The sequence below is a fragment of the Filicampus tigris genome, chromosome 7 (genome assembly GCF_054856515.1).
Source record: "Filicampus tigris isolate MCC_2025a chromosome 7, RoL_Ftig_1.0, whole genome shotgun sequence".
NCBI lineage: Eukaryota > Metazoa > Chordata > Actinopteri > Syngnathiformes > Syngnathidae > Filicampus > Filicampus tigris.
The window spans coordinates 19,239,106-19,260,680 of NC_141223.1; the positions used below are offsets into that span (position 1 = coordinate 19,239,106).

At 45.1% G+C, this 21,575-nt stretch overlaps 1 protein-coding gene across 4 annotated transcripts in view; it reads left to right on the forward strand.

Annotated features, from left to right (window-relative positions):
• The window catches only part of cux1b (cut-like homeobox 1b), a 99,048-nt gene extending 77,908 nt beyond the window's left edge, over positions 1 to 21,140 (forward strand). The window contains exons 9-23 of one of the 4 annotated variants that reach the window (XM_086035048.1): positions 774 to 822; positions 2,660 to 2,767; positions 3,210 to 3,398; positions 3,506 to 3,564; positions 3,776 to 3,818; positions 3,984 to 4,080; positions 5,119 to 5,916; positions 6,627 to 6,710; positions 7,134 to 7,235; positions 7,314 to 7,855; positions 7,980 to 8,121; positions 8,733 to 9,023; positions 9,748 to 9,936; positions 12,013 to 12,280; positions 13,198 to 21,140. In XM_086035048.1, the coding sequence (XP_085891174.1) occupies positions 774 to 822; positions 2,660 to 2,767; positions 3,210 to 3,398; positions 3,506 to 3,564; positions 3,776 to 3,818; positions 3,984 to 4,080; positions 5,119 to 5,916; positions 6,627 to 6,710; positions 7,134 to 7,235; positions 7,314 to 7,855; positions 7,980 to 8,121; positions 8,733 to 9,023; positions 9,748 to 9,936; positions 12,013 to 12,280; positions 13,198 to 13,690 (3,454 nt within the window). In that variant the 3' untranslated portion in view covers positions 13,691 to 21,140. Of the gene's footprint in view, positions 1 to 773; positions 823 to 2,659; positions 2,768 to 3,209; positions 3,399 to 3,505; positions 3,565 to 3,775; positions 3,819 to 3,983; positions 4,081 to 5,118; positions 5,917 to 6,626; positions 6,711 to 7,133; positions 7,856 to 7,979; positions 8,122 to 8,732; positions 9,024 to 9,747; positions 9,937 to 12,012; positions 12,281 to 13,197 lie in introns of all 4 variants that reach the window. The other 3 variants (XM_086035049.1, XM_086035046.1, XM_086035050.1) reach the window with 3 other exon arrangements.
• The last annotated feature ends 435 nt before the right edge of the window (positions 21,141 to 21,575 follow it).

A 21,575-nucleotide genomic window follows, 5' to 3' on the forward strand; every position in this document is an offset into this window, starting at 1 on the left:
CACAGTAATTCATTAATCAATGCTTTCTACACTACAGTATTTTAGTGTCAGTCATTGTGGTTGTAGCAAAGTATTTTTTTAAAGTGGGGCTTAAAAGTTTCAAAAAAGAGAGAGAGAGAGAGAGAGAAAATGTAATTATTTAGTCTATTAAAAGTTTGTCGGAACAATGAAGCCCTCCTTCACCCAATGCCCTTACGTTACAGTGCACATCTTGACATATACAGTAAAGTAAAAGTCATCTATGCATGTCAATCACAACAAAAGCTTATCAAACACTCTTGCCCAAATTGACAATAAAGAGGCAGCATTAGAGACTTCCTGCTGTCTGACCTCTCGCAAGTGAGAGGTGAACCGTGGCCTCCATGCAGACCATTAGTCAGACACAATCTCACAGCTTCATAGCAGATTAGTCTGCTGTATTAGGATTTAGAGCTCTATTAATGTTATCCCTCTGTTTTAGTGTGGCCGAGGTTTTAGGGGAGCTTACACGTGCACATTGAAACACACACTTAGCGGCATGCATACACGCACACATACAAGCTGCTCGGGTTATGGAGTTCACAATCAGTGGATTAAAGGTGAAATTTAGATGCTAGTGTCGTGGACACAGCACTTGCATTGGGTAAATATGAGTTTACGTTTACTGGCACGTTAGGAGTTTTTTTTTCTTATCGGGAATTTTCTGTCTTTGTTTTCTGTTTGTGCATGTCTTATTGAACGCGTCACATCCGCTGTCGTGGTTTTGCTGTGTAGTAACTAAATGTCTTCCTCAGGGCCGACGAGATTGAGATGGTGATGACAGACCTTGAGAGAGCCAATCAGGTAAACACACTGACCCTCAACCGAATGAGAATGCAGTACTTTATTTTATTTGATAATTGTCTTCTATTGAAGAAGTAAGACAAAATACACATACTACTCACAAAAAGTTAGGGGTAGTATTCAACTTTCAGAGTAAATTTCAGGATGACTCTAAAAATGCACTTAAATCTTTACAGGTGAACAAATATTGACCATCTCTAAACTTTTGGATGCACATATCCAACTGTTAAATGTTTCCATACTTTTTGTACAACTTGATGTTCTGAAGGAGCTGAAAGGCAAAATTCACAATGGAGTTTGATCCATCAATTGACCAATACATTGAAATGTGTATTACCACTGTCTTCATATATATTTCTATATTTTTTCTTCTGTATAAATGTTTTTTTCCTATATTTATTTGATAGATTTGAAAAGCTGTGATTCCAGCTGCTATTTTATTCAACCCCGTTTGATTAAAAATGTTATTAAATGATCTTTTCTATTCATCACAATGTGCCCGTCAGCATCCAGCAACTACAATAACATTATTATGAACATATTAACTGAAAGCCTAGACTTGTCTGTCTATTGATTTCCATTATTCATTTTGCAAATTTTCTAAACAGGAGCCGTTTCAAAGTGATGGCATTTTCTAATCACCCATCCATCCATCCATCCATCCACCCATCCATTATCCAATCCGCTTATGCTCGCAAGGGTCGCGGAGCACCATGAAAATGTGTTTCATACCACGCTCTTTACTGCATTGTTTTTGTGAAGGTTCTTGTTTGTTTTTTAATTTATTACAACGCCACTAACCCCGTCCAGCTGAAACAGGCCCCTTAGCATGCCCTCTGCCCTTGTGCTGTAAATATTCCCGTGGTATCTGTTAATGTCATTGTTGTTAACTTTCATTATTAGCCCATGAGTATGATTTGTGGCTAAAGGGTTAGCATGGGCATGTAATGTTAATATTAGCCTAAAGGTTAGCACTCTCGACGATAATGCCACATGCACACACAAACAACACACACGCACACACGCCAACGTGCACTATTCACACTTCTGATTTGAGGTTTACTGAGGATGACAGCATGGCCTGCAGCTCAGCCACAGACTTTTTATTCGCTTTTATAAAGGGAAAATGGAAAACAGCATTTTGCTCTGGCGACGAGGCAGTCCGGCTCCCCGCCCTGTCAATAGCGGCTCCCAATGTGGTTGCAATTAGGAACGCCGTGGAATCGGCTGCCTGTAACTGCTAATGATGGCGTGTTTACCCCGTGTTACTGATGATTCCCGACTGCAGCATGGCAGTTTGGCCGTAAAAACAGGCAGCGGGTGTCATCTCAATTTTCCGAACCGATGTAATATTTCACTTTATTGAACCGAAGGAAAAACCCTTCCTCCCTGTGGTGTGAATGTGTTTACGCTGGAAAGAATGGGACTTGGTCGCCACACAGTCTGAAAGACAACATGTCGAAATCTGCTGAATCTCACGTGAGTTGTGCACAATGTAGTCGAATTCTGGTGATTTGAGCTAGAAAAAAAGTGTTCGTAAATTGTTACATCAACATTAGCTCCGCTGACACCACCCTCCGTGAAATTGTATCGCCAAGTCAAATTAATATTACGTTAGTGACATGCCAGCACCATGCCAAGTCATTCGCCTCGCTCGCAGTCCACACGTGTTAACGTTCTTTTGTGTTCCTCAGGGCTAGGGGGAAAACCGAGAGTGGTTTGAGGAAATGTGTACAAAAAGACGAAAATAACACATTAATTCAGATTTGAGCTGCATAAACATGAGATTAATCGTGTTTGACTGTAAGAACTGCGTCTTTTCTCTTCGTCCTTGCAGCGAGCTGAGGTGGCGCAAAGAGAGGCTGAGTCACTACGGGAGCAGCTGTCCTTGACGAACCAATCCCAGCAGACCGCCAGCCCGGCCGGCAAGGCCGACCCCGACGCGGTAACGCCCTTTCGCCTCCTCGCTGATTTACTACGCGTCTGACAGAGACAGATTGTAGAACTAAAGATCAGCTCGGCCTTTTACTTCAGAGGTGGTCATCTGATCACAGCGGCCCTTAATTGATTACGTTGTCATTGGTCTCCAAGGTTATTGATTAAATGAACAAGAGGGCTGTTTGAGAAGTTGCTGGCCTCATTAATTGTTCTTTAGTGGGTCAGAAAGCTGCTCAGCTATAGCACGCAAAGACCTTGGCTTCAGATACATCCAAACCATGTTGTTTGTGGTTCAAAAAAAGAATAATACGGTAGTATACTGAATACAAATGGGTGGGTTGCATCAGAAAGGACATCCGGTATAAAAAGTATACCAAACGCGATTGTCCAGTTGAGGTAAATTCGGCTCCCTGTCAGCTTAAAAGATTGTTTTGGTTCTTGGCTTGCAGGAGCAGGCTGCGGCGGTGGCATCCCACTCGAGTCTGGAGGCGGAGCTCAGGGCCAAAGAAAGGGAGAGCGCACAGCTGGTGGAGGACGTCCAGAGACTGCAGGCCAGCCTGACTAAACTCCGAGAGACCACCAGCGCCCAGATCACACAACTGGAGCAGCAGCTCAGCAGCAAGACCGCCGTTCTCAAGGTACGCAGTGGAGAATTCATTTGGGATTTTGGCGGGTGGGATACTCGGTTTCTAATATTAGTCTTGCTGTGTTTGTCAGCACTTATGAAGTCCTTTGTCATCCACAGGAACTGGAGGAGAAACTTGAGAAGCAAGCAGACTATGAGGAGGTGAAGAAGGAGTTAGGGTAAGGAGCTTGAGGACATTTTATCGTATGCGGTTGAAGTCGGTGGGTCAGTACAAAAAATGTCCTCATTTCAAGACGAGGCCTGTAATGTTTGCAGCGCTGATTTTGTCTCTGTGCTGCTTTGACCTCTAAGAGACTGCATCATATTGTGAAATTGTTCACTTTCGTGTTGCTGTGTGTAATATACAATATGTTCTCTTTTTCTCCTCAGTATTTTGAAGTCAGTCGAGTTTGGAACATCAGACTCCGTGCAGGTAAAGGTGTTTCGTAATGACATTACTCTCTTGGTCTTTGTTCCATAATTAGCGTTATTTGATAATTGAACAAGTGTAGTAATTATGAGGTTTTCAGTTGGGATTTGTACCTTTTTTGGGTGGGATTTTTTTTATTTTTCCTTCATCCCGGTCTCTCGTAATCAGGATTCATCCAAACCTCTGGAGGTGCTGTTGCTGGAGAGGAACCGTAGTCTTCAATCCGAGAGCGCCGCACTGCGCATAGCCAACGCCGAGCTCAGCGGTAAGTTTAGGAAGGTCTCGGCCCGCCTTTACAGTAATCACGGAGCGGGTAAGGCTTTGATCGTGCACAGATGCGTGAGAATGCATGCATCTTGCTTCGTTTTCTCTGAGAATACTGAACACAAGGTTTTGTTTTAAAACATGTCATACCAATGAGCCTATATTGTGCCCACGCACAACAAAAAGACAAGTCCAACAAGTTTATTCACCAGTAGGTCAAGCTTAAGAGCAATAAAGTTGCACAACACCAAAAATGAGGACAGCCCCCCCCCCCCACCCCGACCCCCTCTTGCATCAGGACCACCGCAACTGTGTTTATGGGTTTGAAATGTCATAGCTTTAGGCTTGAATAGCTGAGTGGCTCTGAATTGATTAACATTCACAGTAAGGGGAGCCTACTGTCTGGCCCAATCATGTTAAGTCTCCGTGGTTATGCATTTGAATAATATTACTCGCTGCGCCTATCATCGAGATGGATTCCTGTAGTTAAAAGTTCAAGGGTGGAGGGGGGCACACATTGCTTTTATACATTTGTTGAGATGAATGTGAAAAATCAGTCTGTTGGAAAACTTGGACCTTCACTACGGGTGTGAAGACCTTGCCCACGCTATTTGCGTTCTGTTCAGCCATAAGTATTGTTTTCAGACTTTCCCCCTGGATACATTTGATAAACTGAGGACAATGGAGTGTTAAGGATCACTGCTGCGGCATGGAGGAGGACATCAGTTGACCACTTCTGTCCACTGTGGCCGAGAACTTGAGGAACTGTGAGCCCCTGGGCCAAGCTGATCCGCCTCAGTGGCACAGTGTCAAATGGTTTGGTTGTCCTGATTTTTTTTTTTTCCCTTCCAGGCTGTGACTTACAAGAAAGGTTGAAATCACAAATGCATGGGCATTTTGTCTGGGGGGTTGGCAAAAAAGGAAAAGATCAATTCGGAAACAACTTGATTAAGTTAATTTCGTGTTTCTTCTCTGTTTTTGGAACCCCTTTTTTGTTGACTCCCCCCATAATGCATGGTGTGTTTGACCTTTCTTGTAGGGCCAGCCGGGCGGAAAGGGACAGAAGAGTCGACACCCAAGGAGGAAACCGGCGAGACCTCTTCTTCGCCTCCTCCTCCCCTCCCTAGTCTTCCTTCCTCCTCGCAGCCTCCCCTGTCTCGTACTCACGCGGATGCCCTCAACACCGCCACCACCACCACCAGCAGCGGGGAAACGCACCCCTTCACCCCCACAGGCATTGGACAGGACTTCTACTCTCCGGTCTTCCCGCTGGTGGGTGGCAAGATGGCTTTGAACTCGTTGATCCAGCGTCAGCTGCTGCAGACCTTCTATTCCAAAGCCTTGCAGGAGTCGTCCGGGATCCCCAGCGGGGCTCTGCTGTTCACGCCCTTCACTCCAACCCTCAGCTCCATCCCTACCTCCACCCCCGGCTGCGGTTCGGCCGCCATCCCCCTGGCGGCCAGCAGCCCCCAGCCGCCCCCGGCCAGCCCGGACATGGCCCCCGTTAACGGAAGCAGCACGGCCGGCAGCGCCCCGTCGCCGTCCCCGAGCCACTCGGACGCCACCACGGGGAGCATTTTGGACGGCGAGGACATGGACACGGCCGAGATCGCCCGGCAGGTGAAAGAGCAGCTGATCAAGCACAACATCGGTCAGCGCGTCTTTGGCCACTACGTGCTGGGCCTCTCCCAGGGCTCGGTCAGCGAGATCCTGGCCCGACCCAAGCCGTGGAACAAACTCACCATCCGGGGGAAGGAGCCCTTCCACAAGATGAGGCAGTTCCTGGCCGACGAGCAGAACATCCTCGCGCTGCGCAGCATCCAGGGCCGGCAACGAGGTAAGCACGTGCATCTCGTGGCCTGTCTGCGCGTGGAGTATGTGTGTGTCGAGCATGCGTGTGCGCGTACGTGAAAAGCCCTGCACACGGCTATTGATTAGCTTGTCAATAAGAACGAGCCTTCCTATATTTCTTCCTCTTTCCTAACTCCCATCCTGTGCCACATCTGTGTGTCCTGAATGACTTCTTCGACACACACACCCACACACTCGTCCCAAGAGCCTCTCCTAGCCATTGTGGTCAATACAGAAACCTTTCACACATCAATAGCATTGATCGGTGGGAACTAGGAAGAAGGCTGAGGTACTGCTAACTGCGGGTAGATTCGATTATGCTGGGCCTGCTTTTGTTCACGCATCAGGACATTTCTGATGGAAGATGGTCTCGGTGGTGCACAGAATGCAGCAGAGTGTACTACCTTGTATGAAAGAGAGTTTGTTAAAGTAAGGCTGCAGTTAGTAAGCAGTCATATTGTCATTACAGCTCACACTACTGGCCTAGTAGTTTCATATTGCTGCTAGTAGTTGTGGTTGGGTTCCTGTCAGGGCTGCACACGAAGATCAATACATCTCCTAGCGCCGTAATGTGCACTGGATAAAAGCATCGCCACATCGCTTTTACTTGGTAGTGAACTCCATACAGTAGCGTAGCTGTTAGAACATAAACCCACAAGTGCTGTAACATAGTGTGTGGTATATTGTTTTTAACAGAGGGCTCAGGCCAGCCCCAGCTTAGCCGAGTGTTTCAGGATGTTCCGAAGCGGAGAGCCCTCTCCAATACAGCTTCACACACAGGTCTGTCCCCTTCACACACAGATTCGAGCACGTTCTGTCCGTGTGGCATGTTTGTGTAAGGGTGAACTCTGCGTGCGTGTGTGTGTGTGTGTGTGTGTGCGCGCGCGTGTATGTTGTTTGTCAACTAAATTGGCGGGTTAGCGAGCATAAATGTGCCACAGCGGTAGCCGAGCAAAGCCAGCATGAAAAACTCAGGAGTTTGACTGGTAGTTATGCCCAGAGCCCTGTAGTGCGTGCGTTTGCATGTGTGGGCTCCGAAGGAACCAACGGCTCCGGTGTAGTTGCCTTAAGAGTGGGAATGTTCTTTGTGCGGTGACAAGGTTACTTATAATAATCAAACCATCCATTATTCTCTTTATCTCCAAATAGTTGCTTTCCCTACTTGTGTTGATCCCTCCCTGTCTGCTTTTTCTTTCCTTCCAGGGAACATCACTGCTCGCGTCCGCTCTCAAGATGCCGGTTCAGATGAGGCCATCAAGTCCATTCTGGAGCAGGCCAAAAGAGAGCTGCAGGTGCAGAAAGCCGGTGAGTGTAAATCTCTTCTTCAAGCCTGGAGATGTTTCGGTATCCCCTTGACATTGTTTTCCCCTACCCTATCACCAGATTTGTCGCACGCGCAACCCTCGTACGCGGGCCTGAAAGGAGGGGGCGGAAGCGGGCTGGGAGGCGGAGGGGGCAGCGGGTCAGACGAGGCCATCCGCTCCATCCTCGAGCAAGCTCGCCGAGAGATGGAGGCCCAGCAGGCTGTGCTGGAACCCATTCTCAAAGCCTCGTCTTCCTCATCCTCCCTCGTGTCTCAGAGGGACCTCATGAGCTCACCGCTCACCGCTCCCCTCCCCCCTTACAATCCCCTGGCTCTCTCCCTCAAGAAGCCTTCCAGCTCCCTGTTGTCGTCACCCTCCTCCCCGTCCCCAGTGCTGGACTTCAGCTCTGGCATCAAGAGGGAGGGCAGGCCCTCTTCGGGGATCGACATGTCATCGGACGGCGCTCTCAGGCAGGGTCGGACCTCCGAGGGCTCGGTCCGCTCTGGGACTGCGGCGGGCGGGGTGGGTTACTGGAGAGAGCAGTGGTGGAGCAGCATGCACACGGACCCTCGCAGGTCTTCAGCAGGAGACGAGAACTACAACCAGGAAGACTCCAAAGAGGTAAGGGGTTCTCGTTCTCCCGCGTATGCTTTCCCGATCGGCCCCTTTTGTGTTTGCGTTGCCACTAAAAGTTCCGCTCTACAGCAGTTGCATGTCTGACCCATTCCCCCGGTGCGCGCTTTAGGGAATACTGAGCGACAGTCTGTCTCGAAACAAGCCGTGGAACAAGTTGAACCAGAGGAACCGGGAGCCGTACCTGCGCATGCAGCCGTGGCTCAATGGAGACCAGGGGCAAAACGCGCACATCCAACAAGCTCAGAACCAAGGTACACAAATCCCGCAGCAGCACGCATCTAGGGTTCACACACCCGCTTTATCGCAAAAGCCCTGATTAGAGCTCGCGGCAAGTTGCTACTGCCCATCTGTCAATCACTCAATCTTCCCTCCCTCCGTCCATCCCTCGCCCGAGCTGACCTCTCGTTCTCCCATATCCTCCCTGATAACTCCTCCCACCATCCCCCACATCCACTATGCTGCGGCAGTGGCAGCCAGCAAGCTGCTGGTTTGTCATGTCATAGACAAGTTAGTGTTGCAGCGCCAGATGGCAGCTCTGTGTGTGCGTGCGTGTGCGTGTCTCTGTTTCTCTCTGGGGGTGTAAACAGCAGCTAATGTACACTGACAGCTCCTCATGACTGCTCTCTTCCAGCCTGCTGAGCTGCACAGCAACACTACACAGGCAGAGACAGGGAGATGAAAGAAAGAACAGCAAGCCAAAAAAGCGTCAAACTCAAAACTTAAAACACCTTTGCCGTTCCTTAAATAGGAATTAAGTTGATTTTAGGATGGGTCAAGTCCCTCCCTACCGACACAGTCACGGGATAAAGCAAGTGTCTCCTAACCCACACGATCTTTGTGTCTTGTCCTTTATCTCCATAAGCAGAGGGTACTCCCAAAACATCGGCTAGCTGCAGCCCAGCTCCGGAGTCGCCACTCAGCTCGGCCGAAGAGTCTGTCAACGGCCTCACCGGCGACCAGCTCACGTCGCAGTCGTCCGGACTCAAACCCCCCTCCGACGATCCTTCGTGTGGGGACTCGCAGCCCGGCACCCCGCTGCCACTCCCCGGGCACTCGGGTCTGAGCATTCAGGAGATGGTTGCAATGTCTCCTGAGCTCGATACTTACGCTATTACCAAGAAGGTGAAGGAGGTGCTGACAGACAACAACCTCGGTGAGACATGGAGAAAGTCTATTCCTCTTACCGGGCTCCAAACTACCCCTGAATGTTTGCTTTATCGATCCCAAAATTCGAGGCAGTGCGAGTCATCTTTTCATCTACTTGCACATGCGCAGACAGCAAATTTGCAGATTCTTTGTGTGACCCTGAGTTTTCGGATGATACAATTTCAAATTTGTAACATAGCCTGGAGCCCAGTAGTACGTTAATCCCCGGCCAATTTGTGGTTTGTTATTTACAAATGTTTTTTTTCCTGTGGAACCTATGCTTAGCTGTATGTCGAAAAACGTATTAACATGTTTTTGTACGCTGTTGTATCACGCCATGAAATGCCACAAGACTGTACCAAGGCATAGTCTAATACAAAAGCAGCAATCGGTGTCAATGAAGTATAACAAAGGGATGTATCTCGACGAAGACCTTTGTATGTTGGCGAGGAGCAAACTTTAGCGAGTAACGAGTCTTGGCTGCGTGTGCAGGTTTTTGCAATGGGGTAACGTAAGATCAGTTTGAAATTTAAAGTGGTTGTGGCTCATCATTTGTAGTATATTTACAATTTAGAGTTTGAATATAGGCACTTGTGAAAAAAAGATACTCCTGATTTTTCACACTTAGCAGCTTGGCTCATTCATGTAGTTTTTTATGTCCCAAATTGTTGTTCAGTTTTTAAATTGATGATCTTCTCAAACAAAGGCTGCTGTTTTTCCATCCTAACCAGGCCAGCGTCTGTTTGGGGAAACTATCTTGGGTCTGACGCAGGGTTCTGTCTCAGACCTGCTGGCCAGGCCCAAACCGTGGCACAAGCTCAGCCTGAAGGGCAGGGAGCCCTTTGTCCGTATGCAGCTCTGGCTCCAGGACCCGCACAGTGTGGAGAAACTCATGGACATGAAGCGCCTGGAGAAGAAAGGTGCGTATGGAAAGCTCTTGATGTAAACAAAAATTCCACGCGGGGCTTCAGATTTAAAGAACGACAAAGAAACCCGGTGCTGTGTGCTTGAACGTCCTTTTATTTGATAAACACGCAGATGAAAGCCCTTTTGTATCACGCGTGCACATCTGCACAGACGATATCCTTTGTGCAGGACGGCCGAGCATGTTGTGCAGATCACAGTCATCTTGGTGTGATGTCAGTAGCAATCAGGACGGCAGACATCACGTACTGTATTAGATGTGACAGCTAGGGGACCGCCGCGGGCCTGCTTACTCACAGTCATCAGCACTCCTCTTCATCATTGTCATCATCGTAATAATCATCAGTCTATAAACTTGTATTTTTAATATTTGTTCATAGCCTCTCATCACGCAGCGTTCCTTTTTCTTGCCGGCGTGACGTGTGAGTGATTAGCGGAAAACCAATGGCCTCGCAGTGATCCCTCACCACACGATTGATGCGCTTTTCTAGAAAGTATGTTTTGATTTGAATATGCCACCAGGCACAGGCTTCTTATACATCCTCAAAAAAATACTGAGTTCATGTGTGCAAAGCACAATCAGCTGTAGTTCGTTGTGTGTGTGTTTGGGGTCACTGTCCTTTAAGCTTCATTTGGGTTTACTGACCCCAAAATAAAGCACCCCAGTAGCAACGGCCTAAAGTCCTGACCCAGAGCAGAGCCACGAGGAAAGACACGGACCTGCTCTACAGTAACCATGTTTGGCCCCTCACCTTTGCGTTACCAGCCCGCAAGGTTGCAGCTTGCCCTTTTTTTTTTTTTTTTTTAAGTGCGCTCTAACCTTGCTGTGAGGGCCTCGTTGCTGCTGCCACACTACTAATATATCTGGCAGCGTGTATCAGGGTGGACGAAATGTCAAACGAATGTGAAGCTGCTGTGAACTGTTCATTTCCTGCCGCTGGTGCCTGAAGTGAACCCAGCTACAGTCGCTGTTTGTGTTGAACAGGACATTCATTGTTACATTTTCTGGGAAGTACTATAGCACCATCTAGTGTCAGTTGAGGATGCCTGCCAGTATATTATTGGTTTCCAGAGACCTATAAACTCATTACGCCAGTTAAGACCACCAACCATGACATGGGGAAAACATTTATACTGTGGTCACAATATAGACACGACAGGCGCAAAAAAATAAAATGCTAATTTGCTGACTTGAAATATTGCGGCCACGGAATACTAATTTGTGATCGCAAAATACAAATAAAAGTAAAGTGATGCACAAAATACTAATTTGTGGATTTTAAGTTATTCCAGTTAACAACTTGTATGTCTGGGTAAGCAAATAGAGTTCACTTCGGTAACTTTGCGTTTTTACAGAAAGTGCACTCAATTTGGTTACCCAGCAGTCCAGTAAGGATCCACAGCTACGTCGTGGTCACAAATGAGTTTTGTGCACACATTATATCAATATTAGGCTCTGTATGCTTCCGATGAAACGATGACATCTATTGATGATGTCATGACTAAATCACTGTGTAAACAACAAAAGGAAAATCGGATACATGCACCAAAAACATTGCAACACATTATTCTCAATACTTGTACAGTTTGGCTTTAATATTGTAAACAGAGACAAGTGAATTTTCATGCATGAGAGACATGACATCCCCATTACAATTAAAGTGGAAGTCAACGCAAACATAATTTTTTCAAGGATATGTTCTATGCAAGCCCACTAGTTGAAACAAGGCATTATGATAAATATTGCCCTTGTGGAATCAGAGTTAATCCACCAATTTTTAGCCATCTCTGGGGGCGGCCATTTTGTCTCTTCTGTCGACTGAAAATGACATCACAACTGCTCAGGGCTCAGGTAACGACCTATCACGGCTGACCTGGCTAAAAGGATTTTGGTGCTTAACTCATATTCCACAAACACAATATTTGAAACAACCCAATCTTGTTGTGTTCTGAGTACAGCGACAATAAAGGTATTCATTCAAGATCGCCTGAGTCCACCGATGACTGAGATTCACCAAACATTGTATTTCCTACAAATACCTCTTTGACCCTGTTGTTTTGTCTCTGCACAGCCTACATGAAGAGGAGGCTAAGCTCCTTGAGTGACGGCCATTCTGTGGACGGGGGCCTAGTGGGGCCGGACTACGTGCAGGGCTCTCAGAGTCCGGGGCCGCAGCAGCAGTTGAAGAAGCCCAGGGTGGTGCTGGGCCCCGAGGAGAAGGAGGCTCTGAAAAGGGCGTACCAACAGAAACCTTACCCCTCGCCCAAGACCATTGAGGAGCTGGCCTCCCAGCTCAATTTGAAGACCAGCACCGTCATCAACTGGTTTCATAATTACAGGTCAGCGTTTTGAGGACAATCATGGGCATTAATAGGACATTTTTTTTCTCAGTTTTCCCGTGATTTTCTTTCCATTTCCCTTGTTTTTCGGCGAAAATGTGTCTTGAATGTTTATCAGCGCTTTTTGCAGATTTGGTTTTTTAAATAAAATTATTATTATTATTTTAAATTAATTAATTGAGCGGCACGGTGGTCGACTGGTTAGCACGTCCGCCTCACAGTTCAGAGGTCGCGGGTCCGATTCCGGCCTCGACCTTCCTATGTGGAGTTAGCATGTTCTACCCGTGCCTGCGTGGGTTTTCTCCGGTTACTCCGGTTTCCTCCCACATTCCAAAAACATGCATGGTAGGTTGATCGGACACTCTAAATTGCCCCTAGGTGTGATTGTGAGTGCGGATGTTTGTCTCTGTGTGCCCTGCGATTGGCTGGCAACCAGTTCATGGTGTACCCCGCCTGCTGCCTGAAGACAGCTGGGATAGGTTCCAGCACCTCCGCGACCCTCGTGATGATTAAGCGGTATAGATAATGGATGGATGGATGGATAAATGCATTAAGGGGCGAGTCAGAGTGTGCATCGGGCCCGCCAGTTGCCCATAACATTCTCGCTGTCTTGCTCGCACAATTTTCCAAATGAGCAGGAAAGGGTTCTTGCTTTAAGTTGCATATTTGTCAGCTCCAGTTGAAGATTATGGTAAAGCTTGCACCTAAAATAAAAGAGAATTCAACATTGTATATTTATACACCACAATGTTTAATCAAACCATATAATAACTAAAGTTCACAAGCTAAATGCTACCATAAACTGCCAAATGCCAATGATAGGCTACTGGAATTTAGTATACAGCTCTAAATTGGACTTGTGGAAGTATTTAAAACGAAACGTAAGCACGATGACTGACGTCCAGCGTCTTTTCCAGGTCACGTATCCGACGAGAACTCTTCATTGAGGAAATCCAGGCAGCTGGAGGGGTCGGGCCCGGCAGCGAGGGGGGCTCCCCTTCCCTCCGCGGGTCGAAATCAGGCGAAGGGGACAGCTGTGACGGAACCGAGTCGGAGGGCACGGTAGAGGCGCGCCAGGGATTTGGTGCGGGCCTGGAGGATCACAGGGGAGCGTGCAAAGACCACGACATGGAGGCCGAGTCTGAGGCGGGGGGCTCTAATAATTCCCCTTCCCAGATAGACTGCATCCCGCCGGGCTCTAGCTACGGGCCGGGCGGACTGGGGCTGTTCAGCCTCACAGAGGCATCCCCCGGCAGCTCCGCCTCGAGTACTAATATCCCGCCATCCGGCCCGGCTAGAAATCCCAGGGACAACAATTTGCGCAAGAAGAAAGCGGCCAACCTCAATAACATCATCCACCGGCTGGAGAAGGCCGCAAGCAAAGAGGACCCCTCAGAGTGGGAGTTCTAGCCCCTCCGCCCTTTGCCCCTCTTGTCTCATAACCTCACCACCTCTAACCTTGGACCCCTCCTGCTCTGTTCCAGTTGGAGAGTGGACACAGCCAAAGTCAAGCTCAGCAGCCATTTTTACTACATAGCTTTCCCAAAAGAGGGAAGCGACAAAGTGTGGTTGGCAGAACCGTTAAAAAAAAAGAGATGATTTACAGAATACCTAGAAGAACAAAATACGAGACCTTAATTGTCTCTCCTTTTTTTTTTTTTTTAAACTGAGTTTTGTTTTTGTACTGAAAAAAGCACTTAGCCGTCCTGCTGGCCTCTGGCCCTGCTGTACCTCCCCCCCCCCTATCACCAGCCACTGGTGCACCAGACTGGTTAGTCCCGAGCCGGGGTCTGACCCGCGGCCGGGCTGCTAAACCTGGACTGGGTAAAGACAGGCGAGGCCTGTCGCAGCAGCTGTCCCAGTGATACACACTGCTCGATGATAGATAAGAGACAGGAACTCTCTGGCAAGAACTCTCACTTTGTTCAAGGAGATCTTTTTTTCCGCTCTTCTTCTCACCTCCCAAGTGTCCACAAACCTCCCCTCACTCAGTGAGATGCCTCATTTTTCACACTGTAGAGTGACTGTTACAAACCCTTTGCCTTTTTCACTCACTTGCGTGTGTGTGCGTGTGTTTTTTTTTTTTTGTATGTTTAGGGGTTGTGTCAGTGTGTGCCCATGCGTGCGCGCCATCGCTTCTGGACGGCGGCACGTTTTGCTTTTGTATCTCACTCCTACACTCTTAAGAGGGTAACACGCCTGAGCTGCCATGGTTACTGATGTACGAACTTTGACCTGTTGTGTACCCCGTTCTCCTATCTCTATCCTGCTGACAGCCATGTGATGGCCAGAAGGATCATGTAATAATTCCTCACAAACACACACTCGTCTGGAAAGGAAGGAGAGACGAAACCTGTAGGTCCTTCTTGAAGGATGAAAGGACCATCTCGTTCTCTCTTTTTGTTGAATTCATATTGCAATTTGGTTGCCAATAAGAGATTGCACAGTCTTCTGACTCTAAAGATAACAAAATAGGGAATTTTAGGAAGCAATTTAATTAGTACAAAATAAGCAGACAATAAGAGAGTAACAAGTTACTGTTGTTTTTTTTTTTCTTTGGAAAAAAAAAAAAGACAAATTAGGATGGAATAATGTTGCATTGTTGAAAATACGATACGATGACTTCACGTAGTACTGTAGCCGATACCTTCCGTGTCTTTTGGTTGTTGTTGTTTTTTCCCCCTTTTTTCCCTTTTTTTTTTTTTTTAGGTTGTGCACGTCACAGTTTTGACCCAGCACTGGATCTGCTCGGGTGTGTGTATGTGTGTGTTTGTGTGTGGGCGTGTGTGTGTGCGCTCACCACCAGCTAATTTCCTGTTGACAAACACACATCTTTTTATAGGCCAAATCAGGAAGTGTGTGTGTATGTCTGCGTGCGGGTGTGTGTGTGTTTGTCTCATGTGCATTTGTATATTTGCCTGCATGTCAGTCAGGGTCGAGGTCAATTCACTCAGAGTTCAATTTACAAAATGTAAGGTTATCAAGCATAAAGAAGCTCCTGATGATAGGATGTTTTTTTTTTTTTTCAATGTACAGTACTTTTTAGTTCACTCCAACCCTGGTGTCAGTAGTTACGCTCTCTTCCAGTCTTTCCTGTATCCAGGGACTTTTTTTCCCCCCACATCCAATTCTACTGTATACACTACAAATTTGAAGGCATATCACCCCCTCCTCGTCCCACACAAGCCCTCAGTGCCTGTCAGCCCACTGCCTCCCCTTTGTGCGTGTGTGAATGTGTGTGTGTGTGTGTGTTTCCAATGAGTGTGGGGGGGGGTTCATATTTCGTATCTACTTGCACACACTACTAGTGCACAACTGACACCCTTCTTTTTAAGATGTTTGACGCATTACCATTACATTAATCTTCTCACCACGTAGTTTAGTACGATGATTTACTGTAGCTCGGTTTTATTGTTTTTTGTTTTTATTTGTTGGCATTTATAGTTTTGGTTTTTATTCTGCTTATTTATAGGTGCTGTAATTTTTCATTTAATGTCTTATCATTTGAGTTGTCTATTTTGTAAGGGATTATACTTCTTCTTGAGGGCAAGTAACATTTTTACTAGACGTTATAGACTGCCGGCAGTATTGGTTAATATTTACACAGACGTACTAGTTCTCATTGGTTTGTATATTCATGAAACGTAAACGTTTAGTGTCATTTCAATACCTTTTTGAATAACACGTTTGCCACACATCGCACCTCCAAGCTTTTATTAACAGTTATGCTCCTAAATGGCTAGCTCGAGAATCCCCCAAAACATATCAAGATGATGGGATATCATATTTCTTTCTGTTTTTATTCGACTGTCATCTTTGCGGCCGTATCTTGGACAAGCTCGTTTTTAGTCTAGAATCCATTCCCTCTAACATCGCCATTAACTTGATGATCAGGTCCAAGTGTATACTCGTTGTCAAATAGGTCAAATGAAATCACCTGAAGACGGGAATGCATGTTGAAAAGAGGTCATATCTGCCAAATTGAGATTAGACAAGTTGTACCTGCTAGCAGGTGTGTGCGGCCACACAGAAGAGCCAGCCTATGATTATGCAGAATTGTTATCTATAGCAGTCCGTACAGCAAAGCACTTATTAGGACAGGGTCTGTTAAACACTACACCGGAGTTACCATCCCAGGCTCCTGGGAAACGGATGCCTTTTATTTGTGGAAGTGGTTGAGAACCAAGCACAGACTCAAACACTAAAATGGAAACGAACGTCGGCTGTTTTTCCTACACGATGAACTACGTCCTTACATATAACTGCGTGTGACAGAACGGGAACACGGCCGGTGTAGATATAATTAGTAAGCACCTGATTCGGATTCTAGTTCCTCTTGTTTCTCTTGGCTCCCTGTTTCCTGAACACACACACACACACCACTGTTGGTACCCTTATATTGAACAAAGAAAAAGCCACAACGGCCAGTTAAGCAACTGACAAAACCGGGGTTTGCCAAAATCCATATTGGTAAGTCACATTGGCTCTGTTACAAAAAGTGAACATACAAAGAGAAGAAGAACACTACTGTGAAACATGGAAGAGGCCTGGTTACGTTCTGGGGCGGTCTTGCTAAATCCGGCACATGGTGTCATGAATGCGTGCAGGGCACAATGAAATCTCAAGATGATAAAGGCATTTCGGAGCTAAATGTGCTGCACAATGCCAGGAAGCTCAGTCTCAGCCGCAAGTTGCGGCTCCTCCAACAAAATAAAGACCAAAAACACACAGCTAAAAAAAAACTATTCTGAAGTAGATTTCAGTTACCTCTCATCTAAACCCAATTGAACATTTTGTCTGGGGAAAGAACCTGAGACAAATAATTCATGAGTGGGTCAAAATACATGTCGACTGTCTCTTGAGAGCTACAGAAATTGTTTGATTGCAGCAGTTGCCTCAAAAGGTTGCGCAGCAACATATCTAAAAATCTTTTCATTGTTTATTATTTCACTGTCTCGTTATTTCAGTTACCGCTGTGGGGTTTTTTTTTTTTTTTTTTCAACAAAAGGATACCAACAATTTTGCCCATGTGCTTACATCCAAGGACACTATATGGACAAAGTATTGGGATACATCCAGGCAGTGAAAATGGGCAGTGATATGGAGTTAAGTAGTTTTAAATACTGTTGATTCATACTCAACTACACTAGGAGAACTCCTGTGGGCAACAACCATTACACTGGCTACAAAACAGGAGTTCAGAACACTCATAGATTCTCTTCTTACCCCCGTCCAAAAAAGCCCAAAGTACTGTAGTGGGCACCACATCTTAAATGGACAAGTTCTTTTTCCAAAAAGGTAACCGTTAATAGATGCTATTGCTAACTCTGTTACCAACCAAAACAGCAACACCTACCAAGGCATGTAAACAATCTCTCAGATGGTTTAAAGAGTGGAGTCTTAACAATAATAATCAACATAGCAATTAAAAAAAGGCACTTTTGGTCATAAAAGTCATATACACTATTAAGGGAAAATGGCATTTTCTATCGACTAGCCTTCTAATAGATCAGTGAGTTATGTTCCTTACCCTCCTCACAATAGGTGAAAATCTATTTAGATATCGAAAAAAACGTGGGTTTTTTTTTTTTACTAGAATGCTTTCTTTGCAACAACTATTGAACGGCAAATCTGGGTGATATTTGACAAAGAACTCTGCTGGCTACAAGTAGGTGACTTTAATTTGTAAATTGGCCATTCCCTGCCAAAATAGCAGGTGATATGGCGGCGTGACATCGCCAAATGTAAAGCATAAGTAGTCAAATGACCGCCTTCTGGGCGTTCTAGCCAGTGGTTTTCAGCATCTTTACACCAAGAACAAACACAAATAATTCTTGAATCTCTAAGTAAGACTATAAAAATGACCAACATAAAAATTAAATCGCTAAGTAGTCCAAAATGTTAACTGGGAAATTCTGCAGTTAAAACTGCACTTAAATATAGGAAAAAGTACATAAATAATTATTGAAATGTATTTCACGTTAACATTTAACAGACATTTTACCTGAATGTCAAAACAAACAGGTCTAAAATATTAAATGTAAACATATTGCGCTTAAAATTTGAATGGAACTAAAAAACCTCAAAATGCCGTCCCACACACTTTAAACTTACTAAAACAGAAAGTAAACTTATTTGAACACAAAAGGGCATCAAATAAAGAGAAAATACTGTACATGTGTTATAATGAGATTTTTTTTTTTATTCTTATAAGCCTTAAAATATCTCTTCAACACACTCTAATCGCATGGAAACTTTTCAAGACTCCTTTTTTAAACGCATTGGAATTTTATTTGAACCAAAAATAAGAAATTAGGTAACAAAAAAGTCTCACTATAGAGGGATGTTACTATACACTAGTATTGTTTATTTTTATTATTTTCTAAAAACAGGCCTCTTCTGAAATTAGACACCTCCTGCCGTTTGCTGTTAATGAAACAAACGCCTCCTCCTACTATTTTGTTATCCTATTAGGAATAGCATTATTGCCGAAATCACAATTGGACATTTTTGTAAAACAAGGACCATAACGTATTCAACAACCGAGGCGAGTTCAGTTGCCGTGATTCAACTTAAAGGGGAAGTCAACGCAAACATTTTTGTGAGAAAGACAACTTTCATATTAGCAAAACATAAAATATTTGGTTGAATTTTGTAACTTGAAATCTTATCAAATTTTGTTGCCTTGAAATTTTGAGTTCACTCAATTTTATCTATTTATTTATTTAAAAAAAAAAAATTCTTCACATTGTAGTCAAAATTTCTTGAAGGAAATTTAGACTGTCCTGAGACATGGGCAACCACTGAATGGTTCCTCTATTCATCTCACTACTTCTGTCCATATAGTCAAGCCTGGTCAAATGCACTGCATTTAAGTCAAGATGTTTCTTCTGATCTGGGGGAAAACAAACAAAAAAGAAAAATATTTCCTTCAGAAGAAACTCTCTCTCCACGCGGACGCCAAGTGTCAAACATCGATGTCCCCCTCAGAGTGCCTTCGGGCCCGTGACCACACAGCACGTCTTGTATCTCTACTGTAACTTTTATACTAAGCACTTAACCCATTTTAGCCATCTCTTCGCCACCCCCCCCCCCCCCCCCCCTTCAGAAAACCACATCAGATCATCAGATTTGTGCCTTTAACTGCCAAGCAGGGCACCGAAACGTTGTGATGTCATCCGACGTGCGCGTGTGGACCGTATCGTCTCTGATCCGCATCGATTTCCCCCATGACACCCCACCCCTCCACGACCTGTACGTCTCTCCTGGAGAGGGTTACTGGAATAAGGAGATAATGAGCTTGTGTTGTTCTTAACGACGAACCCATTTGGGGTTTTATCAAGACAGTTATTTCCCCCACCACCTTGACATTGTACATACCTAAACAAGCAGAATGAAGGAGGAAGCATGCCGAAAAACAGCAGACACTGTAATAACACTGAATTTATTCATAGGGCATTTTTTTTTTGTTTTTTTTTTTTGTTAGGTTTGTCTTCTCCTTCTGTTCCGTGTCAGGTTTGCTGTGACGTCACTGCAGGTATTGAGATGACGTGTGCCAACTATTTGAGAGAGGATAAGAAATTGTAAATACGAGTCGGGGTCAAGTAGCTACAGAGTCACTTAGTGTCACAGTGCGCTTTTTGTTTGGAAGGCAAGACGAGAGAAGGGACGATTCAGGACTTTTTTTCCATGATCCACAGATATTTTTCTACAAATTTAAAGATCCAGATGATTCTATACACTGTTGAATAACATTGTAAAGGTGTAACAGATGCTGTATATCATATCATGTTTTCTGAAGTCGTAAAGCTTTACTGTATGATCTGTTTTGAAGTAGTGCTTATTCTTCTTTTTTCTTTTTTTTTTTATTTTTTTTTTTAATATTATTGTGATGGAAGCCTGGACAACAGCACTGGTCACCCTATTCAGGAAAAACTTTAAAAAAATAAAATTTAAAAAAAAAAAGAGAGAGAGAAAAACCTCAAGATGTTTTTTGTAATAATATTAATACTTTTAGAATATATCTTATGAAGTGGGTTTTTTGTAAGGAATCACTTTTTTCCCGACGCAGCAGTGCTGTACGCATAGCACACACTCAGTAGTCGTTACACACCTAAATACAGCACAATAACATTCATCTTCTTCACTTTGCTTGTGTGTTTCCTTTTGATTTAGTTTGGTCATTTCCTCGCTCTGTTTCCAAGCTCAACATTTCAATGTAACTCAAAAGAAAAAAAAAATGAGGAAGCAAAAAGCCAAATAGTGATGTAGTCGTCCACCTTTATTTGCTCCCTTCCTGACTCCCCTCATCACCTCCTGTCGCTTCCTCCACAGTGTAGACTGACAACCAAATGACCCGGGGAGAGATCTTCAGCCCTCCCCTACAACTTTGGAAAGCTTTAAGATGCTTGTTGAGGCTTTATGTTATGTTTTTTTTGTTTTTACACCCCATCATCAACAACGTGGAAGTAATAACGCTTTCCCCATTGCTTTGAGTGTGTGCGCTGTGCATGACTGTAAAAGGGACAGTTCACGCCCCCCTCCCTCTTCCCATCTTTCAGCACTTCCGTCACTTCCGAGATGCTATCTTCCCCCGTTTTTTTTTTTTCTTCGTTTTGGTTCCTCATGTATCATTGCTTTCTTTATATCGTTCTATTTACTAAACGTATCATGTTGTTTGTTCTCAGCACTGTAAGACAGTCCCCCCTCTTCTACAACATTGAAAAGCAATATCACTGTATGAAATGTTCACAATGTATTTGTTATGATTGACATTTGATTCATTCATCATCATTATTATTATTCACATGCACCCTAGGTGTGATAATTGAAGTAAATCTCTTTTATACAAATACTAAAAGTGTGCTGTGGGAGTTTGTTCAAGTATTCTCAGAGAAAAAAAAAATGTTGCTTTTAAAGATGTTGGACTGTTTATGTCATTGACGGCCCTCCCACAGGTAAGTGCGTTCCAAATAAGACAAATGACAAATCCAAATGGTTGATGTGGAAAAAATGACTTTTTTTGTTTTGTTTTTAACCCTCCCTAGGTCGCTATGCGGAGCTGCAGGGGGAGTTTGCGGCGGCGGTGCGGATCAGCGCCGAGCAGAAGGAGCTCATCCTGAGGCTGGAGCACGACCTGAGCACCATCCAGGCCATGTCCTCCCTGCCCCGACCCGGGGCCGACGGTGCTGAAGTCATCAACATTCCCGAGCCCATCAAAGAGGCCACCGACATGTTTGCTGGTACATTTGTATGCCTGGTTGCTCCTCACACACAATAGATTACCGGTATTTCA